The following is a 16,026-nucleotide window of genomic DNA, read 5'->3' on the forward strand; positions in this document are numbered from 1 at the left end:
TTTTAATCAAAACATGATGATTCAAGCTAAGCGCGTCAGGGTAAACTCCAATAATAGCCGGTACGGGCACTAAATGCATATTATTTCTCATTGCCTAAACTTCGTGATATGTAAAAGTGTGCAATTGGTTAAATGAATGCAAAATAAATACGCATTATGCCCAATTCAACAATTTTGGCACTTTCACAAATTTCACCAAGTTTAGTCCACAGGACAATAAGGCCTCGTCAATCCTGAAAGCGCACGCTCGTTTGAGCGCAGTGACGAAGCTGGGGCAATTCCTGGTCTGTTCAAAATTGTTGCTGCACGGGAAGAGGGCGTGTCGGGAACATTTCAGGGGGCGTGGTCGTAACGTCACAGAGCTGGTTCACCCTCATTGGGCAAAACCGCTCACGTGACCCGGTTATCGCGCGTCAAATACAAAATAATTTGTCTCCCCAAGCTGCTCACCATGGAACGCTCATGTAGAAATGGCGCTAATAAATTGCAAGCCCGTTTGGGAGGAGCGCTGGGATTGTGTACGTCTGAAAGAACGCTTCAGCCGATCCTACCTGCAATGTTCTGCCCCAGGCTGCAGGGGCTCCCAGAGAAATAATTCTCCCACTTGAGACCCCTTTCCACGGATGTGAAGGGATTCCTTTCAGGAAGGATAGGAAATGATGTATTCCCCGCTTGTGAAATCAGACTGAAGGTTTTTAGCAGATATGCAAAATGTGACAACGTTCATCGATACGGAGAATAAAGCATTGTGGCACCATGCAGAGGTCGGTCGCAATTACACGGCAAGCGTCAGCCAGCTCATTCGCATATTAATACTCTACCAAAAAAAAAAAAGTCATAGGTCCCATTCAATCTGCTATTATATTTAGGGCACAGGCAGTCAAGTGCTCAGCGTTGTGTCCATTAATAGTGCACCTTTAAATCCATCTGATGCAATCTCTTATAGCTAATAAATAACCTTATGTAAAGAATAAATGTAATCCTGTTTTATAGGTGCAAACCCATGTAATGGACATAAAAAAAAAAAAATCACTTTTTGCAAAGTATCTCATTGGCTTCCTTAATCCGACCATGCTAAAAGCAAACATTTGCATGCTTTTGATACTTTGGAAATCCTAAATGGTTGCGTTTTGAACAGGGTGCTCTGAACGATGGCCTTCTCGTCACTCAAGTGTTTCTTCTACACTTATGCCACCGGGTCCTCTGAGCCACTACACACAAGGAAATGATTGAATACACGGACAAATAAAAGGAAAATTAAGCGCCTCCCAAGTCTCCGCTCAACATGTTTACAAACAGACGTGACCAGATTATTTAAAGCAATCCTGCATTTCTGGAATCTTGTTGCCTAATCAGAACTGGGGAGGCGGCCCAAAGCCCCGCTTTCATTAGCTGCAGGGACCCCCCCCCCCCCCCTCCCGTGCAATATATTTTCCTCTTGATGTGCCATGAATATGAATGTGGCCGCTGGGACAGTTTAACTGTTTGGGTTCCCCAAGACGTAGGCTCTATGTCATTGAGCCTGGCACTCTAGGGGCCCAATGACGACCTTGCTAGTTTAGGGGAGATTACGTTTTGCAATGCAGGGAAATGGAAGAGGAGTGGCGCTGCGATCACGTGACCGTGGTTTGGCAGAGGGGCTGTGGTAGGCCCTTCGGTGTCCAAAGGTTTTAAAGCAGCAGTTCAAGCAATATCCTACATGTGTGGGTTTTATTCAATAAATCAGTTCTGTACGGAGAAAATACTTGTAGCATTTTTATTTTTGACCACTCTGAAAGATATTTTTAATGTATCATAACAAGCATTTTATGTTTCTATAGCAACATTTTACAAAGTCACATCCCCCTCCTCTTCTGAAACAGGCTCTGGCACACCCCTTTTTGAGCCCAGCCCTCTCTCTAGCAGTGCACCAATTGTATTTAGTGACTGCCTGGTCACATGATCCTCCCCACAGAACTTTGCATCTTTGGTCCCCTTCTCTTGCTGCACTGACAGCCATTTAGTGAACCCCTGAGCCGAATCTTCGCAGACCGATCGGCAACATAGCCAATTACTTATTGTGGGGATTGTATTGATGCACATATTAAAAGGGGGGGGGGGGTGAGAGAAAACAAACACGGCAGCTTGGACTGCTGCTTTAATAATAAGCTGCCTGGTCATGCACCGATTACATTCCGACTTCCTATTGTCACCATGAGAGTGAGGCTGGGATAGCAGCCATATTGTGCCCCAAAAGGGACAAGGAACAACGGCACATATATTTTTTTCTTTTTTAAATCAAGTGGGGGAAGGGGCGGGGGGGAGAGAAATCCTGCTTAGAAGGAATCACCCAGATGTGACCCCTTAAACACGCCCCCATTTACTTCACATTGGTCCTAGGAGGGTTGAGTCTTTAAACTCGTCACTGCCTTTGGTTCATTCTGACCCTAGGAACAACTGCAGTTTTAAGCCCACAATGAAGTGTGTGAAATGTCTCTGCTTTCTTTGAACACATTGTACTAACGTTCGCTCTGGAGGATTCCTCCGGTTCTCAACATGTCAAAAAACATTAGGGGGAATCGCAGCTTTAATGTCCTTGAATGTATGAACACAGAAACCAATACAGGTCTACTGGTAAAGCAGCAAGAGGGTTAAACAGTAGAACCCCGAGTGTCAGAGGGGTCACAGCATCAGAATGCCCTAAACCAGGAGGGGCCCAACTCCAGTCCTCTGGCCACCAACAGGTCAGGTTTCAAGGATATCCCTGCTAAGGCACAGGTGACTCAGTGGCTCAGTCAATAGCAGCCATTGATTGAGCCACCTGTGCTGAAGAATGGATATCCTGGATGGATATGACCTGTTGGTGGCCCGAGGGGACTGGACTTGGCCACCCCTGTCCTAAACCCTCAGGCGCATCGCGATCATGTGACTGTTCCTCGGAGTGATCCCATGACCACAGCATCATGGATGATGCAAACAAGGCATCGCCCTCTTCCATTCCTCTGCTGGCAAGGATGTGCTATACGCGGCTGTGAATCGCTGCACACCATCTTCCCTAGAGAACGCCCCCTGGCGTGCAAGAACCGTGATGCAGGTACATCATGGGGCAACCAAAGGGTTAAATGGGGAAGTGCCACATAAAAACTATTTGGGAAATAAACTTGGCAATGTAAATTACTTCCCCCAATTGAAATGTACCCCCCACCCACTTACCATACAGGTCGGGCCCATGTGGGGTAAAGACATTGTACAGGACGATGTTAAGAGGGGCTACCACCAGCTTTCCGTAGTGGTAACTATCAATTGCCACAAGGGGGACCTAGAACAGGGGGAGAGGAAAAAGTTGCAATTATTTAACCCATCATAACTTTGATTGTGTCTGGTTAGAAACCACTAGCAGCGTCACAATGCATAATCAGCGACCAGGATCCAAGTGAGGAGACTAAAGGAGGAAACAGTCGTCATTAGAAAGTGTCCTCTGATTGTGTACTTCCCTGACCCAGGCTTGGCTGTACAAGGGAAAGGCTAAATGGCAGGAGCAACCAACTCCAGTCCTCGAGGGCCACCAACAGGTCAGGTTTTAAGGATATCCAAGCTGCAGCACAGGTGGCTCACACTGAGCCACCTGTGCTGAAGCAGGGATATGCTTAAAGCCTGACCTGTTGGGGGCCCTTGAGGACTGGAGCTGGTCGCTCCTGCTCTAGGGAAGCCATTTAATTCAATGCATGGGAAACCAAAAGACTCCCACTGGGCGCCATTTGCATGCAGATACCCAGAATCCTTATCTGCAGCATAACCATTGTATGATAAGTGACACAAGGAGTGAATCTAGCAGGTTTACAGACATGCTGGTTTTGTGTGTGTGATGTATATCTACTTGAAATCTCCAACACAATTGTCAGCGGACTATTGATTAAATTCTCCCTCAAAAGGAGTATGCTGCAATATAAAAGCAAAACGAAGTGTGGAGTAAGCATAGTGTAAAGAGTCTCTGTAAGACGCCAAAATATCTGGGTCTGCGCCTGTATTTCACAGTAATAGCAGTTGCTTGGGGACGCTGTAAAAGAAGCAATGGCTCATCACTAAATTAATTAAAAATAATTTAAAGCAGCAATTCCATCTGGGGATTTTTTAATTGTTGAGCTCTATTTCCATCTACTAGCCCCTTGTCAGTTCCTGACAATTACTGGTGTACTCAATGGTAAACAATACAGTCGCCAAATCTCAAGGGCCAATAGGAAGCTGCAACCATTGACATTGTGGATTCCTATTGGCCGGAGAACCAGTGGATCTTCAGAGCTGAAAATGTAGCAGTTCAGCTCCAGGGAAACCTCAGGTTCCAATAATGTAAAAAAAAAAAAAAAAAATTGACATTATTGTGGGATTGCCGTTTTAACTGTGTGTGTCCCATGACACCCACCACATATTGGGGTCTGGCTCTCCAGGGACCCCATTACATAGTGGCTTGGGATGTAAGCTAGTTTTTCCAGGGGAGATCACGCTATGCCCTACTGCGGAGCAGAGAGTGCGATCAGAGCAGGAACGTAAGGGGACGACTGTCCTCTTCCACTGGCGTTAGTGACGCCACAGTTACATGATGGCAATGGGCCAAAGTGGGGGCCTCTGCACCTCAAAGGGTTAAAAACTAACACCTAAACTAGGGAGTCGCCTGGAACAATTTTGCTGTTGAGAGCTCCTGGTTAAGGAGGTGTGCACCATTGAAAAACTTTAGGCAAGTGAGAATGGGTACAGGAGACCGAATAAACAAACCTATGACCTTATGAAACTTCCTTGTGGTGTCCCTTAAATTCACAGATTGTATTTGACCCAATACTTCTGCTGGATGCCTTCTCCATGCATCGCTCTCATTTGTGGTGGATACCATCCAAACCTCCATTTATGTCCTGCATATTTGACAGCTGTGTAGCATACATTAGATCCATCCCATCTTATGTACTTGATGCTCTTTAACATAATTAAATACAACTTACCAAAAACACTAGCAGTGCCACTAAAGACCAGATGATAAAACTCTTCCACTTCTGTTTCAGGATCAGCAAATCCCAGGCAATAGGTATCCTGGGGAAAAAGAGGAAAGTAGGCCCCTTATTTCCTGCTGTACAACCAGATGTGTTCCACCACTCGCCTTGCCAGAGGACATTCTTCTCCAACTAGAAGGATGCAAACATTAAAAGTTTATATATTTGCAAGCATGGGTCTCCTCGGCTTTGACCACACGCCATTATTCCAGACGTCTGTATGGTTATGCAAAGGGTTTTACGGGAGCAGCCCCTCCTAGGAACAGAGTGAAGTCATTGCAGTGACAGGTTTAACAGGTTAAGTGTAGGCGATTGGCATCTTAAAATTAATATATATTGTTTTTAAATAAATTTATAAGCTTGTCATTTTTTCATAGTAACCACATGACTAGGATGTTTCCAATCTTTAACAAATTGTAACAATTTGAAAATAATGTAAAGGACTTTTATTACCTGAATGTAACCAAGCTTAAAGCAAAGATTTTGCATGTTGATTTCTTTGAAAGTGGAGACTTCTTTTTTTATGGGGGAGAATTGAACCCTTCTGCTTCCATAGGTAGCAGCAAAGCTTTGTAATGCGAAAGAGCGAATACAAAAGGGAGATTCTTACCCTAGGATTGCACTGAAAGGCCAGCCCCAAATTGCTCCTGCAGCGACCCCCAACACCGCTACAGAGACCTTCTCCATATACCAGCCAGTCATGGCTATTACGGTGGTATACATGCAGAAACTGCTGGGGAGGTAAGCTGACAAAGAAGAATACACAATGCATTAATATAAAAAGGTCTTCAGAAAGAAGTATACAGAAAAATAGAGACTGTCTTTATTTTATCCTTACGTATTTTCTTCAATGTATAGTTATGAATGAGCTTTAAATAGGACATTCAAAAACAGATAAAATATACTTTATTTCTATGTAAGATGGAAACAGCTTATTACAAAATTGACAAAGAAGAATTGAATATACCCGGGATAGATATATACTCTGTCCTTGGGGAGTCGGGAGCGGTTACAAGGAGAGTTTCTAACTCATTCAGATCCTGTGAGTACAGTGCATCATGTTAACTGAATGCCATTCAATGCCAGTGGGAGCAGCAACATATTGCAGTGCTTCTCTAGAGGTTTAAAGTGGGCTATATTGGCCATGAATGCAGCACTAGAGAGGCAATAGTCTGTCTACAGGTGATACAAGGTCTATCTTCTCCGCAACACTCGTCTCCCCTTCTGCCCAATTACATACAGGACTACTCTTAAGCATTTCATACCCAGATCTATCCACAAGCCATCTCTTTGGTGACCAATCCCGACACCGCTGGCAATACTAGAACAAAACAACCTACTTGGCAACAAGATATACATGAGTAGGTGGAACGTGGGACTGAAGGGCATTGGTAGGTGTATACGCAAAGTTGTATGCCGTACACTGAAAGGACCAACATGCAGGGGCCCTTCTGACATAAGTCACACCCACTGTATATTTATTTATAGGGTACATCTGTTCTGAAGCTTTCAAAGACTTAATCTTCCATTCCAGATCTCAGGTGAGCGGTTCTCAATATTTTATAACTACAGATGTGTTGCTGGAAGGTCTTTGGCCTATAAGCCTTCTGGCACTGTATTGGTTAATGCTCAAATTATACTAATAAATGTGGCCCAAACACTTGAATGCCATATTATATTGGTGTGTTTGCCTTGTTAATGCTCTTCTGTATCAGCTCATGTATTGCTTTCCAAGTCCCAAACCAGTACAATGCTGCTAACACAAGTGCACCCCTTCTCTGGTCCAGTCCAACAAAAGGTAGCCCTTCCCAATGTCCCAATACTCTCTGTGTACCAGCCTCCCTCTCACCTACCAGCAGCTGAACAAAACATTCCAGTGCTAAGGACCAGGAAAGCCAACATCAGACGGCCAACATGGAGCCCAAACTTCTTGCACACCACCCTACAAAAAAAGAACACCTTGAAGAATCTCGGATCAATGTGTAGTTATTCACAGATGGAACATAGCTGCCAATACTGGGTCAGACCAAACCGTCCACCAAGCCCAATAAGTGGCAAGTCCTTGAAGCTTCTGAGTGATTAGCACAGCACAGAACATCAGTTACTACTCCGTGCTGCCAATATCTATGTATGAACTTGCTCTGCATTAGTAGATCTAGCCATTTTGTTAATGCTATTTGCCCTGACAACCTCCGGTGGTAGAGAGAGTACCAGACATTGGTTGTGTGTATTGCGATTATAATTTTTTATACATACGATAATAGTGTGAAGGTGCAATCACCCATAATTAACTGAGCTTAATACATCTTGTGAAAGAGCAGTCAACTGTAACCACTAGCTGTATTGTATGTCTTTATTTATATAGCGCCATTAGTGTACATAGCGCTTCACAGTAGTAATACATGTGGTAATCAAATAAATAACAGATAATATAAATAACAGATCATGGGAATAAGTGCTTTAGACATAAAAGTAAGATTAAGGAAGAGGCGCCCCTGCCCCGAGGAGCTTACAGTCTAGCTGTTATTAATGTAATTATTTATTACTCAATGTAAGTTTGCCACTGTATCAGCGAGACTGTGGAGCTGCCATTTCCCCTCTCAGAATCTCTGCGGGTATCACCCTCACTACTTATTGCCTCTGCTCCCCAAGTGAGGGCAGTGAGCTGTACAGACTGGGATTAAAGCTTCAGATCATTCTGTTTGCCATGTTTCATCCTAGCAAATGTACTTACTTGTAGAAATAAAGCTCACATATGCAGCTAAAAAAAGCCAAAAAGCATCGGATAAAGTAAAACACCAGGACCTGCATAAAACAAATAAACGAATTAATAAAATATTAAAATAACTTTTACAGACAGGGACAGTTAAAGTAGTCGCAGACCTATTTTGAGGCAGATAAATGCACAGCAAAATATAGTTTGATACATGCATCATGTAATTTGTTGATGGTCATTGGAGTTACAAGTGGATCAATGAATTACCAAGTACACGTTTGCATGTGAAAGTAGCTGGTCATCACTAAAACATGATCTACAGAACACAATAATACATTATAAAGGTGCAATGTATGTTTCTTTTCTTTTCTAGTTTTGGATTGAAGCAGCGGTCTCCGGAGATGAACTGCATTAATTTCAGCTCCAAGGACCTCCTGCTTCCCGAGATACACACCTCAGTAGGGGTTGCGCCGGAATCTCCTTCATGTTTAAATGTCTCTCGTCACACGGGCCAATAGGAAGCCGCAATGGATGTCATCACCGCTTCCTATTGGCCCATAAGACACAGGACATTTAAAAAGCTACCGTATTTCTTCGATTGTAAGACGCACCATCAATTTGGACCTTACAATCGAGGAAAATTACTTTTTCACTTACCATGTGTCAGAAGAGGTCCCATGTCAGCACAGGATGAAGCGGGCATCGGCAGGACAGGTCCCATGTTTGCAGATGGTTGAAGATGGAAAGCGGGCTGGAGTTCAGCGGTGGCAGGACAGGTCCCAAGTCTGCAGGTGAATAAAGATAAGAAGACAGCGGGCGGGCGGTGGCGGCGGATCATAATAGCAGGAGAGCTGAGCAGGAGCAGAGCGGCATAGGGGAACGGCTTGGGAGGAGCACACTAATACCGGAAGTCAGACACAGGTCAACTTACGGTGTTAAAGGGTGCACCTCCCAAGCAGTTCCTCTATGCCACTCTGTTCCTGCTCAGCTCTCCTGCTATTATGATCTCCTTTCCGCCGCCACACGCCCGCCCGTCGTCTTATCTTCATTCACCTGCAGACTTGGAACCTGTCGCCGCACTCCCGCCCGCTTTCCATCTTCAACCATCTGCAGACGTGGGACCTCTCCTGCCGACGCCCGCTTCATCCTCCGCGGACATGGGACCTTTTTTTTTTTTTTTTTAAACCATCGAGGAAATACGGTATCATTATGTTAGCCCCAACAAGCCCAGTCGGAGCTGCTACATGCAGAGATACGGGCATCCCCTATGGAGGTGTGTATCTCGGAAAGCAAGGGGTCCCCAGAGCTGAAAGTGACGCAGTTCAGCTCTGGAGTCTCCCTGTTAGAATCCTGTAACTAAAAACACCCTGCAGCCTGGAGTGCCGCTTTAAGCAAAGGAGCCAACCTTTGTATTCTTCAACTACAGAAAACCAGTAGTATAGGAGAAAAAACTGTGGGGAGGGTACAGAAGAAATAAAGGGGTGGGGGGGGAAGAGACAAGGGGTACAGCAATAACTAACTTTACCACAGTCATAGGACATGAACATTTTAAAGGCATTGGATATAGGGCGAATTCTCGTGGTTCACAGAGATCATTGGTCACACAGACAAGCCCTCCTCCTCCTGTCTGTTACCCGCAGCACATGGGGGGACCTGAGCAGGCTTAGTTACTCCCTCCCCCCACCAGGTGTGTGTGTGTGTGTGTGTGTGTGTGTGTGTGTGTGTGTGTGTGTGTGTGTGTGTGTGTGTGTGTGTGTGTGTGTGTATCTCCTGCTTTTGCTGGGTGTTTGCAAATAGCTTGTGTTTTGGCCCGCCCCTGTCATGGCCCCGCCCCCCTGCCACATTTTGAACATGCCCCCCCCCGCCACATTTTGAACACGCCCCCTCCCCCCGTGCCAGAAAAAGTTACCTGCAAACCGCAAATCGCGGTGCAGTAACTTGCACGCGCTGCCGGCAAGCAAGGCGGCCGTGTGCAGTGGGGCCTTAGCCTAACGCTCTCACAAGTTGACATCTCTGCCTTGAATGCCAAAACATGCACTTGTCGGCTTCAGAAGCTGCCCTGAGACAGACCCCTTGATCTTGTCAGAGGCCACTTATCAAGACGTACAGTATTTTACCTTGTTTGTTTGCAGGACATTGGCATGGAACCACGCTGGTAACGCGTGCAGCCAGAGGTAAGCATAGGACCGGATGGCATAGGCTGGCGAATACTCCCACGTCTGGAATCCTTTGCCGTACACAAGGTAGTGAGTCTGAAAGATTAAGCAGCAGGATAACTACTGTGAAAAGCACATCATTTGTAGGCTCGGTACAAACAGCCCCTATGGAATTCCGCAATATTAGAAAGTCTGCAGATTTCTGTCGAATAGTTACATAGTAAATGAGGTTGGGGGGGAAAAAATAAATTTTGTTAAAAAAGGACATACGTCCATCAAGTTCAACCTATGCTAAATTTAGACAGATACTTTATCCTATATTTGTACTTACAGTATATTCATATAGAGGAAGGCAAACAAAAACCCAGTGACATCATTAGATGATACAGCTAAACCCCGTTATAACGCGCCTCGTTATACCGCGATTCGGTTATAACGCGGTTTTCCCGTGGCTCCCGTTTAAAAAAAAAAAATTAAAAAAAAAAATTTATTTTTTACATTTTTTTTTTGCACACTGCACACACACTGCTCATTGCTCACACTGCCACACTGCACACACACTGCTCATTGCTCACACTGCCACACTGCACACACACTGCTCATTGCTCACACTGACACACTGCACACACACTGCACACTGCACACACACTGCTCATTGCTCACACTGCACACACTGCCACACTGCACACACACTGCTCATTGCTCACACTGCACACACTGACACACTGCACACACACTGCTCATTGCTCACACTGCACACAGACTGCACACTGCACACACACTGCTCATTGCTCACACTGCACACACACTGCACACTGCACACACACTGCTCATTGCTCACACTGCACACACACTGCTCATTGCTCACACTGCACACACACTGACACACTGCACACACACTGCTCATTGCTCACACTGCACACACTGACACACTGCACACACACTGCTCATTTCTCACACTGCACACACTGACACACTGCACACACACTGCTCATTGCTCACACTGCACACACTGCACACACACTGCACACTGCACACACACTGCTCATTGCTCACACTGCACACACACTGACACACTGCACACACACTGCTCATTGCTCACACTGCTCACACTGCTCACACTGCACACACTGACACACTGACACACTGACACACTGACACACTGACACACTGACACACTGACACACTGACACACTGACACACTGACACACTGACACACTGACACACTGACACACTGACACACTGACACACTGCACACTGCACACACACTGCTCATTGCTCACACTGCACACACTGACACACTGCACACACACTGCACACACACTGCACACTTACACACAATTATTATATAGAAATAAACAGACAACTGCACTTTAACAGATGTATTTTGCCTGTACAACATCTTGTGACTTTTGTTTCACAAAGTTAAGGGGGTGGGAAGTCATTGTGCTGTGGGGGTTGGGGGGGTGGCGGGGCCCTGCGCTGCGGCTACGGCGGGCCCTGTACTGCGGCGGGGGGGGGTTAGCGGTCTGTGTGTGTGAGTGCGAGTGCCTGTCTGTGTGTGTGTGTGTGAGTGCCTGCATGTGTGTGCGCGCGTGTGTGTGTGTATGAGTGCGTGAGTGCCTGTGTGTGTGTGTGTGTGTGTGTGTGTGTGTGTGTATGTGTATATGTATGAGTGCTCCAGCCCGAGTCCGTGGAGGGAGGGGGGGGGGGAGAGTAGCGGGTCCCTCCTGCAGCCAGTGGAGGGAGTGGGGGGAGAGTAGCAGCTCCCTCCTGCAGTCCGGGGAGGGGGGGGGAGAGTAGCAGCTCCCTCCTGCAGCCAGTGGAGGGAGTGGGGGGAGAGTAGCAGCTCCCTCCTGCAGTCCGGGGAGGGGGGGGAGAGTAGCAGCTCCCTCCTGCAGTCCGGGGAGGGGGGGGGAGAGTAGCAGCTCCCTCCTGCAGCCAGTGGAGGGAGTGGGGGGAGAGTAGCAGCTCCCTCCTGCAGCCAGTGGAGGGAGTGGGGGGAGAGTAGCAGCTCCCTCCTGCAGTCCGGGGAGGGGGGGGAGAGTAGCAGCTTCCTCCTGCAGTCCGGGGAGGGGGGGGAGTAGCAGCTCCCTCCTGCAGTCCGGGGAGGGGGGGGAGAGTAGCAGCTCCCTCCTGCAGTCCGGGGAGGGGGGGGAGAGTAGCAGCTCCCTCCTGCAGTCCGGGGAGGGGGGGGAGAGTAGCAGCTCCCTCCTGCAGTCCGGGGAGGGGGGGGAGAGTAGCAGCTCCCTCCTGCAGTCCGGGGAGGGGGGGGAGAGTAGCGGGTCCCTCCGCTCAAGCCACGCCCCCCCTCCCTGTCAAACCTCCCACCTCCCGCTCCGGCTCTTACACTTACTTACACACTCAGACACTTACACACACTCACAGACACTTACACACACGCGAGGGCCCTGTGCTGCGGCGGGGGGGGGGGGGGTTAGCGGTCTTCCGGAGACTGCTTACCTGTCTCCAAAAGCAGCACACTTATGCAGGCACCCCTCACGTTCGCCGTGCGCATGCGCATGCGCCGTGCGGCTCGTGAGGAGTGGATGTTGCCTGCCAGTTCCCGCGGTGACAGGGGGAAGCGGGGACAGGAGGGACATCCCCGCTCCCATCTCCTGCCCCGCGGGCTGTCCCGCGGTGACAGGGGGAAGCGGGGAGCGGAGGGACATGCCCGCTCCCATCTCCTGTCCCGCGGGATGAATATGCGCTAAAGCGCGGCGGCCATTTTTTTTTTCTCGCGACCCCGTTAGTAACGCGGTGGTCTCGGGGTGGACCCCGAGACCCGCGTTATAACGGGGTTTAGCTGTATATCTAAAAGTGAAAAATAAATTTTCTCCCCGACTCCAAATATTGGCAATCAGATTTCTCTCTGGACCAACATCCCTTCCCATGTTTACTTATTTGGTATATCCCTGTATACCTTTCCTTTCTAAAAAATATATCCAACATTTTTTTATTTGATGACATCTATTGTATCTGCCATCACAAGATAGAAATGGGCAAAATATCAACATTCAATTCACACAAAACACTGACCCAGAATAAGATATCTATCGCAGGGCAGGCTCCAAGGTGCTGCAGTATCATGTTTAGGGGGGATTCTGAGGCTCCTCTGACAAACGCACCTATGAACCCGGCATTTCTCGCATATAGAAAAAGAGAAATCCAAATGGGATTTTGCCCTTTGAAATCTGGGGCTCTTCTATCTTCACCGTACCCCGTGCATCACTGAAGCCTAAAACAGCTCACACTGTTAATATAGTTAAAGGCATCACAGTGCTCCCTTAAAAAAAAAATCTATAATACTCTGCACGATAAAACATGGATTTCAGTAACAGCCACAAATATACATAACCTTGCCATGGCCATAGGTGGTAAACCATTTAGGATTAAAGTGAACTCTCAGCAGAAACCTATTTAAATTAGTTAGTGAGAATATATATATTCTCACATATATATATATACATACATACACAAAAATGCTAATGCACCCGGTGGTGGTATAGGGTCATGTGATTGCTGCTGAGGTGACCGCAAATGCAAGAGATCTGGTTGCACCCTGGTGTTGATCAAAGTAGAAATGTATTAACCACACAATGTTTCGACCAACAAACGTGATCTTTATCAAGTGACACGGCATACCCCTAGTGAGATCAAGTCCTGTATTTATACCCCCAAAGTCATGGGAAAATGATGGCTCTTCACCATTATATCTGTAAACTAGTTATGCTGCCATCAGTAGCCAAACAATGCAGTAAGACTTCAGATGAACAAAATCAACAGATACAGCAGTTTAGCAACAGTCTTATCTCAAGAGATTAGGTAAAGATTGAAAAAGCTTCCCAAAGCATTTAGTTATGAAGTTTAAACACATACAGGTTTGTTTTTAGACAAAATCGGCCAATTATATTAAACCTGCCCAAACTAGTTCATTTGGTCTTAGAAGCAGTGGCCTTTTAAACTAATGGTGCACTCGTCCATTCAAGCACATTAACACTGCTATTTAAAAAATTAAATTCAGCCAGTGACAAGGCACTCACTGGTTCCCAGTAATTGAACGTTTCATCGCAATCAGAGATGTTGCTCAGTAGTGCTGCACAGAACCTGGCGGAGACCAGACATTTAAACGCTGTTGATCCCTCAGGTGCCCACACCTGCCCCGCTTTACTGCACACAGGCCTGAAAAACAAAAAATGCAAGAGGCGGGATCAGACGTTACTGGGCACAGAAAGAATCGCACATACAGTATGCTGCTGTTACACAATTATTCAAGGCATTAAATGCCTGTTTCACTGCCCGTTATAGGCCAAGCTTCACACATATATTACATGAATGGGTATACTAGACGCCACCCTTTATCACGTATATTAGACTCAGCTGTACACACACGCACAGATATGTATAAAGTACAGGTATATTGTATACTCCGCTATGGACGTACACATAGGTACGATATATTCAGATCTGTGAACACATTACATGCTAGGCTGTACAAATTCACAGAGGTATTAGATGCTCAGCTGTGTAAACACACATAGGAGTGTTAGATGAACACACTGTGGTATGTGATGCACAAGATGATAATCAGGTAGATCAGATGCGCATACACACACCCATGCAGAGCAGTGGCCACACTAGACACAGGAGGTGAGCATACATCCATTATGTATGCAATGCTATGCATGCACACCGATATGACATGCCCATATAGAACGTATGCAGAGCCATGCATACACACCAATACATGCACAAGTATAACATATGCAGAGCAGTGAACACACAATATGAGACATGTATAATGTATGACTGCCGATACATTACATGCATAATGTATACAGAGCAGTGCATGCACATGTACAGTGTGCAGCCTTGCCTGTACACATACACGACACGTACAGTGTGTGCAGAGCAGGGCATGCCTGCACCCAGATACCCGACACGTACAGTGTGTGCAGAGCAGGGCATGCCTGCTCCCAGATACCCGACACGTTCAGTGTGTGCAGAGCAGGGCATGCCTGCACCCAGATCCCCGACACGTACAGTGTGTGCAGAGCAGGGCATGCCTGCACTCAGATACGCGACACGTACAGTGTGTGCAGAGCAGGGCATGCCTGCACCCAGATACCCGACACGTACAGTGTGTGCAGAGCAGGGCATGCCTGCACCCAGATACGCGACACGTACAGTGTGTGCAGAGCAGGGCATGCCTGCACCCAGATACGCGACACGTACAGTGTGTGTGCAGAGCAGGGCATGCCTGCACCCAGATACACGACACGTACAGTGTGTGCAGAGCAGGGCATGCCTGCACCCAGATACCCGACACGTACAGTGTGTGCAGAGCAGGGCATGCCTGCACCCAGATATCCGACACGTACAGTGTGTGCAGAGCAGGGCATGCCTGCACCCAGATACCCGACACGTACAGTGTGTGCAGAGCAGGGCATGCCTGCACCCAGATATCCGACACGTACAGTGTGTGCAGAGCAGGGCATGCCTGCACCCAGATACCCGACACGTACAGTGTGTGCAGAGCAGGGCATGCCTGCACCCAGATACCCGACACGTACAGTGTGTGCAGAGCAGGGCATGCCTGCACCCAGATACCCGACACGTAAAGTGTGTGCAGAGCAGGGCATGCCTGCACCCAGATACGTGACACGTACAGTGTGTGCAGAGCAGGGCTTGCCTGCACCCAGATACATTGCATGTACTGTGTGTGGAGCAGGGCATGCACGCAGATACATGACATGTACAGTGTGTGTGGAGCAGGGCATGCACGCAGATACATGACATGTACAGTGTGTGAAGAGCAGGGCATGTACAGTGTGTGCAGAGCAGGGCATGCACGCAGATACATGACATGTACAGTGTGTGCAGAGCAGGACATGTACGTGTCCACACATTACGTGCCGATATTACACAGACACACGGAACCCCCCTCTCATTACGCACTAACAGCAGCACTCACTCATCCCTGTGCTCAGCCAGCCTGGTCTCCTCCCTCTGTCTGCCGCTGTTCTCCCCACCGCCATCCTGTTTGCCGGCTCCCTTATTAGACCGCTGCCGAGCCCCCTTGGACGCCATACGTACTGTGGGCAACGCCGGCCACTTCCGAATAAACGTCACCACC

General features: G+C 47.5%; 1 protein-coding gene across 3 annotated transcripts in view; it reads right to left on the reverse strand.

Annotated features, from left to right (window-relative positions):
* The window catches only part of ALG9 (ALG9 alpha-1,2-mannosyltransferase), a 78,010-nt gene extending 61,989 nt beyond the window's left edge, over positions 1 to 16,021 (reverse strand). Inside the window, exons 1-8 of one of the 3 annotated variants that reach the window (XM_075604406.1) lie at positions 15,865 to 16,018; positions 13,934 to 14,072; positions 9,852 to 9,986; positions 7,753 to 7,823; positions 6,872 to 6,960; positions 5,629 to 5,764; positions 4,971 to 5,058; positions 3,193 to 3,298 (exon numbers count right to left, since the gene is read on the reverse strand). In XM_075604406.1, coding sequence (XP_075460521.1) covers positions 3,193 to 3,298; positions 4,971 to 5,058; positions 5,629 to 5,764; positions 6,872 to 6,960; positions 7,753 to 7,823; positions 9,852 to 9,986; positions 13,934 to 14,072; positions 15,865 to 15,980 — 880 coding nt within the window. In that variant the 5' untranslated portion in view covers positions 15,981 to 16,018. Of the gene's footprint in view, positions 1 to 3,192; positions 3,299 to 4,970; positions 5,059 to 5,628; positions 5,765 to 6,871; positions 6,961 to 7,752; positions 7,824 to 9,851; positions 9,987 to 13,933; positions 14,073 to 15,864 lie in introns of all 3 variants that reach the window. The other 2 variants (XM_075604407.1, XM_075604408.1) reach the window with 2 other exon arrangements.
* Positions 16,022 to 16,026: the final 5 nt, after the last annotated feature.

This window comes from Ascaphus truei, chromosome 6 (assembly GCF_040206685.1).
Source record: "Ascaphus truei isolate aAscTru1 chromosome 6, aAscTru1.hap1, whole genome shotgun sequence".
Taxonomy (NCBI): domain Eukaryota; kingdom Metazoa; phylum Chordata; class Amphibia; order Anura; family Ascaphidae; genus Ascaphus; species Ascaphus truei.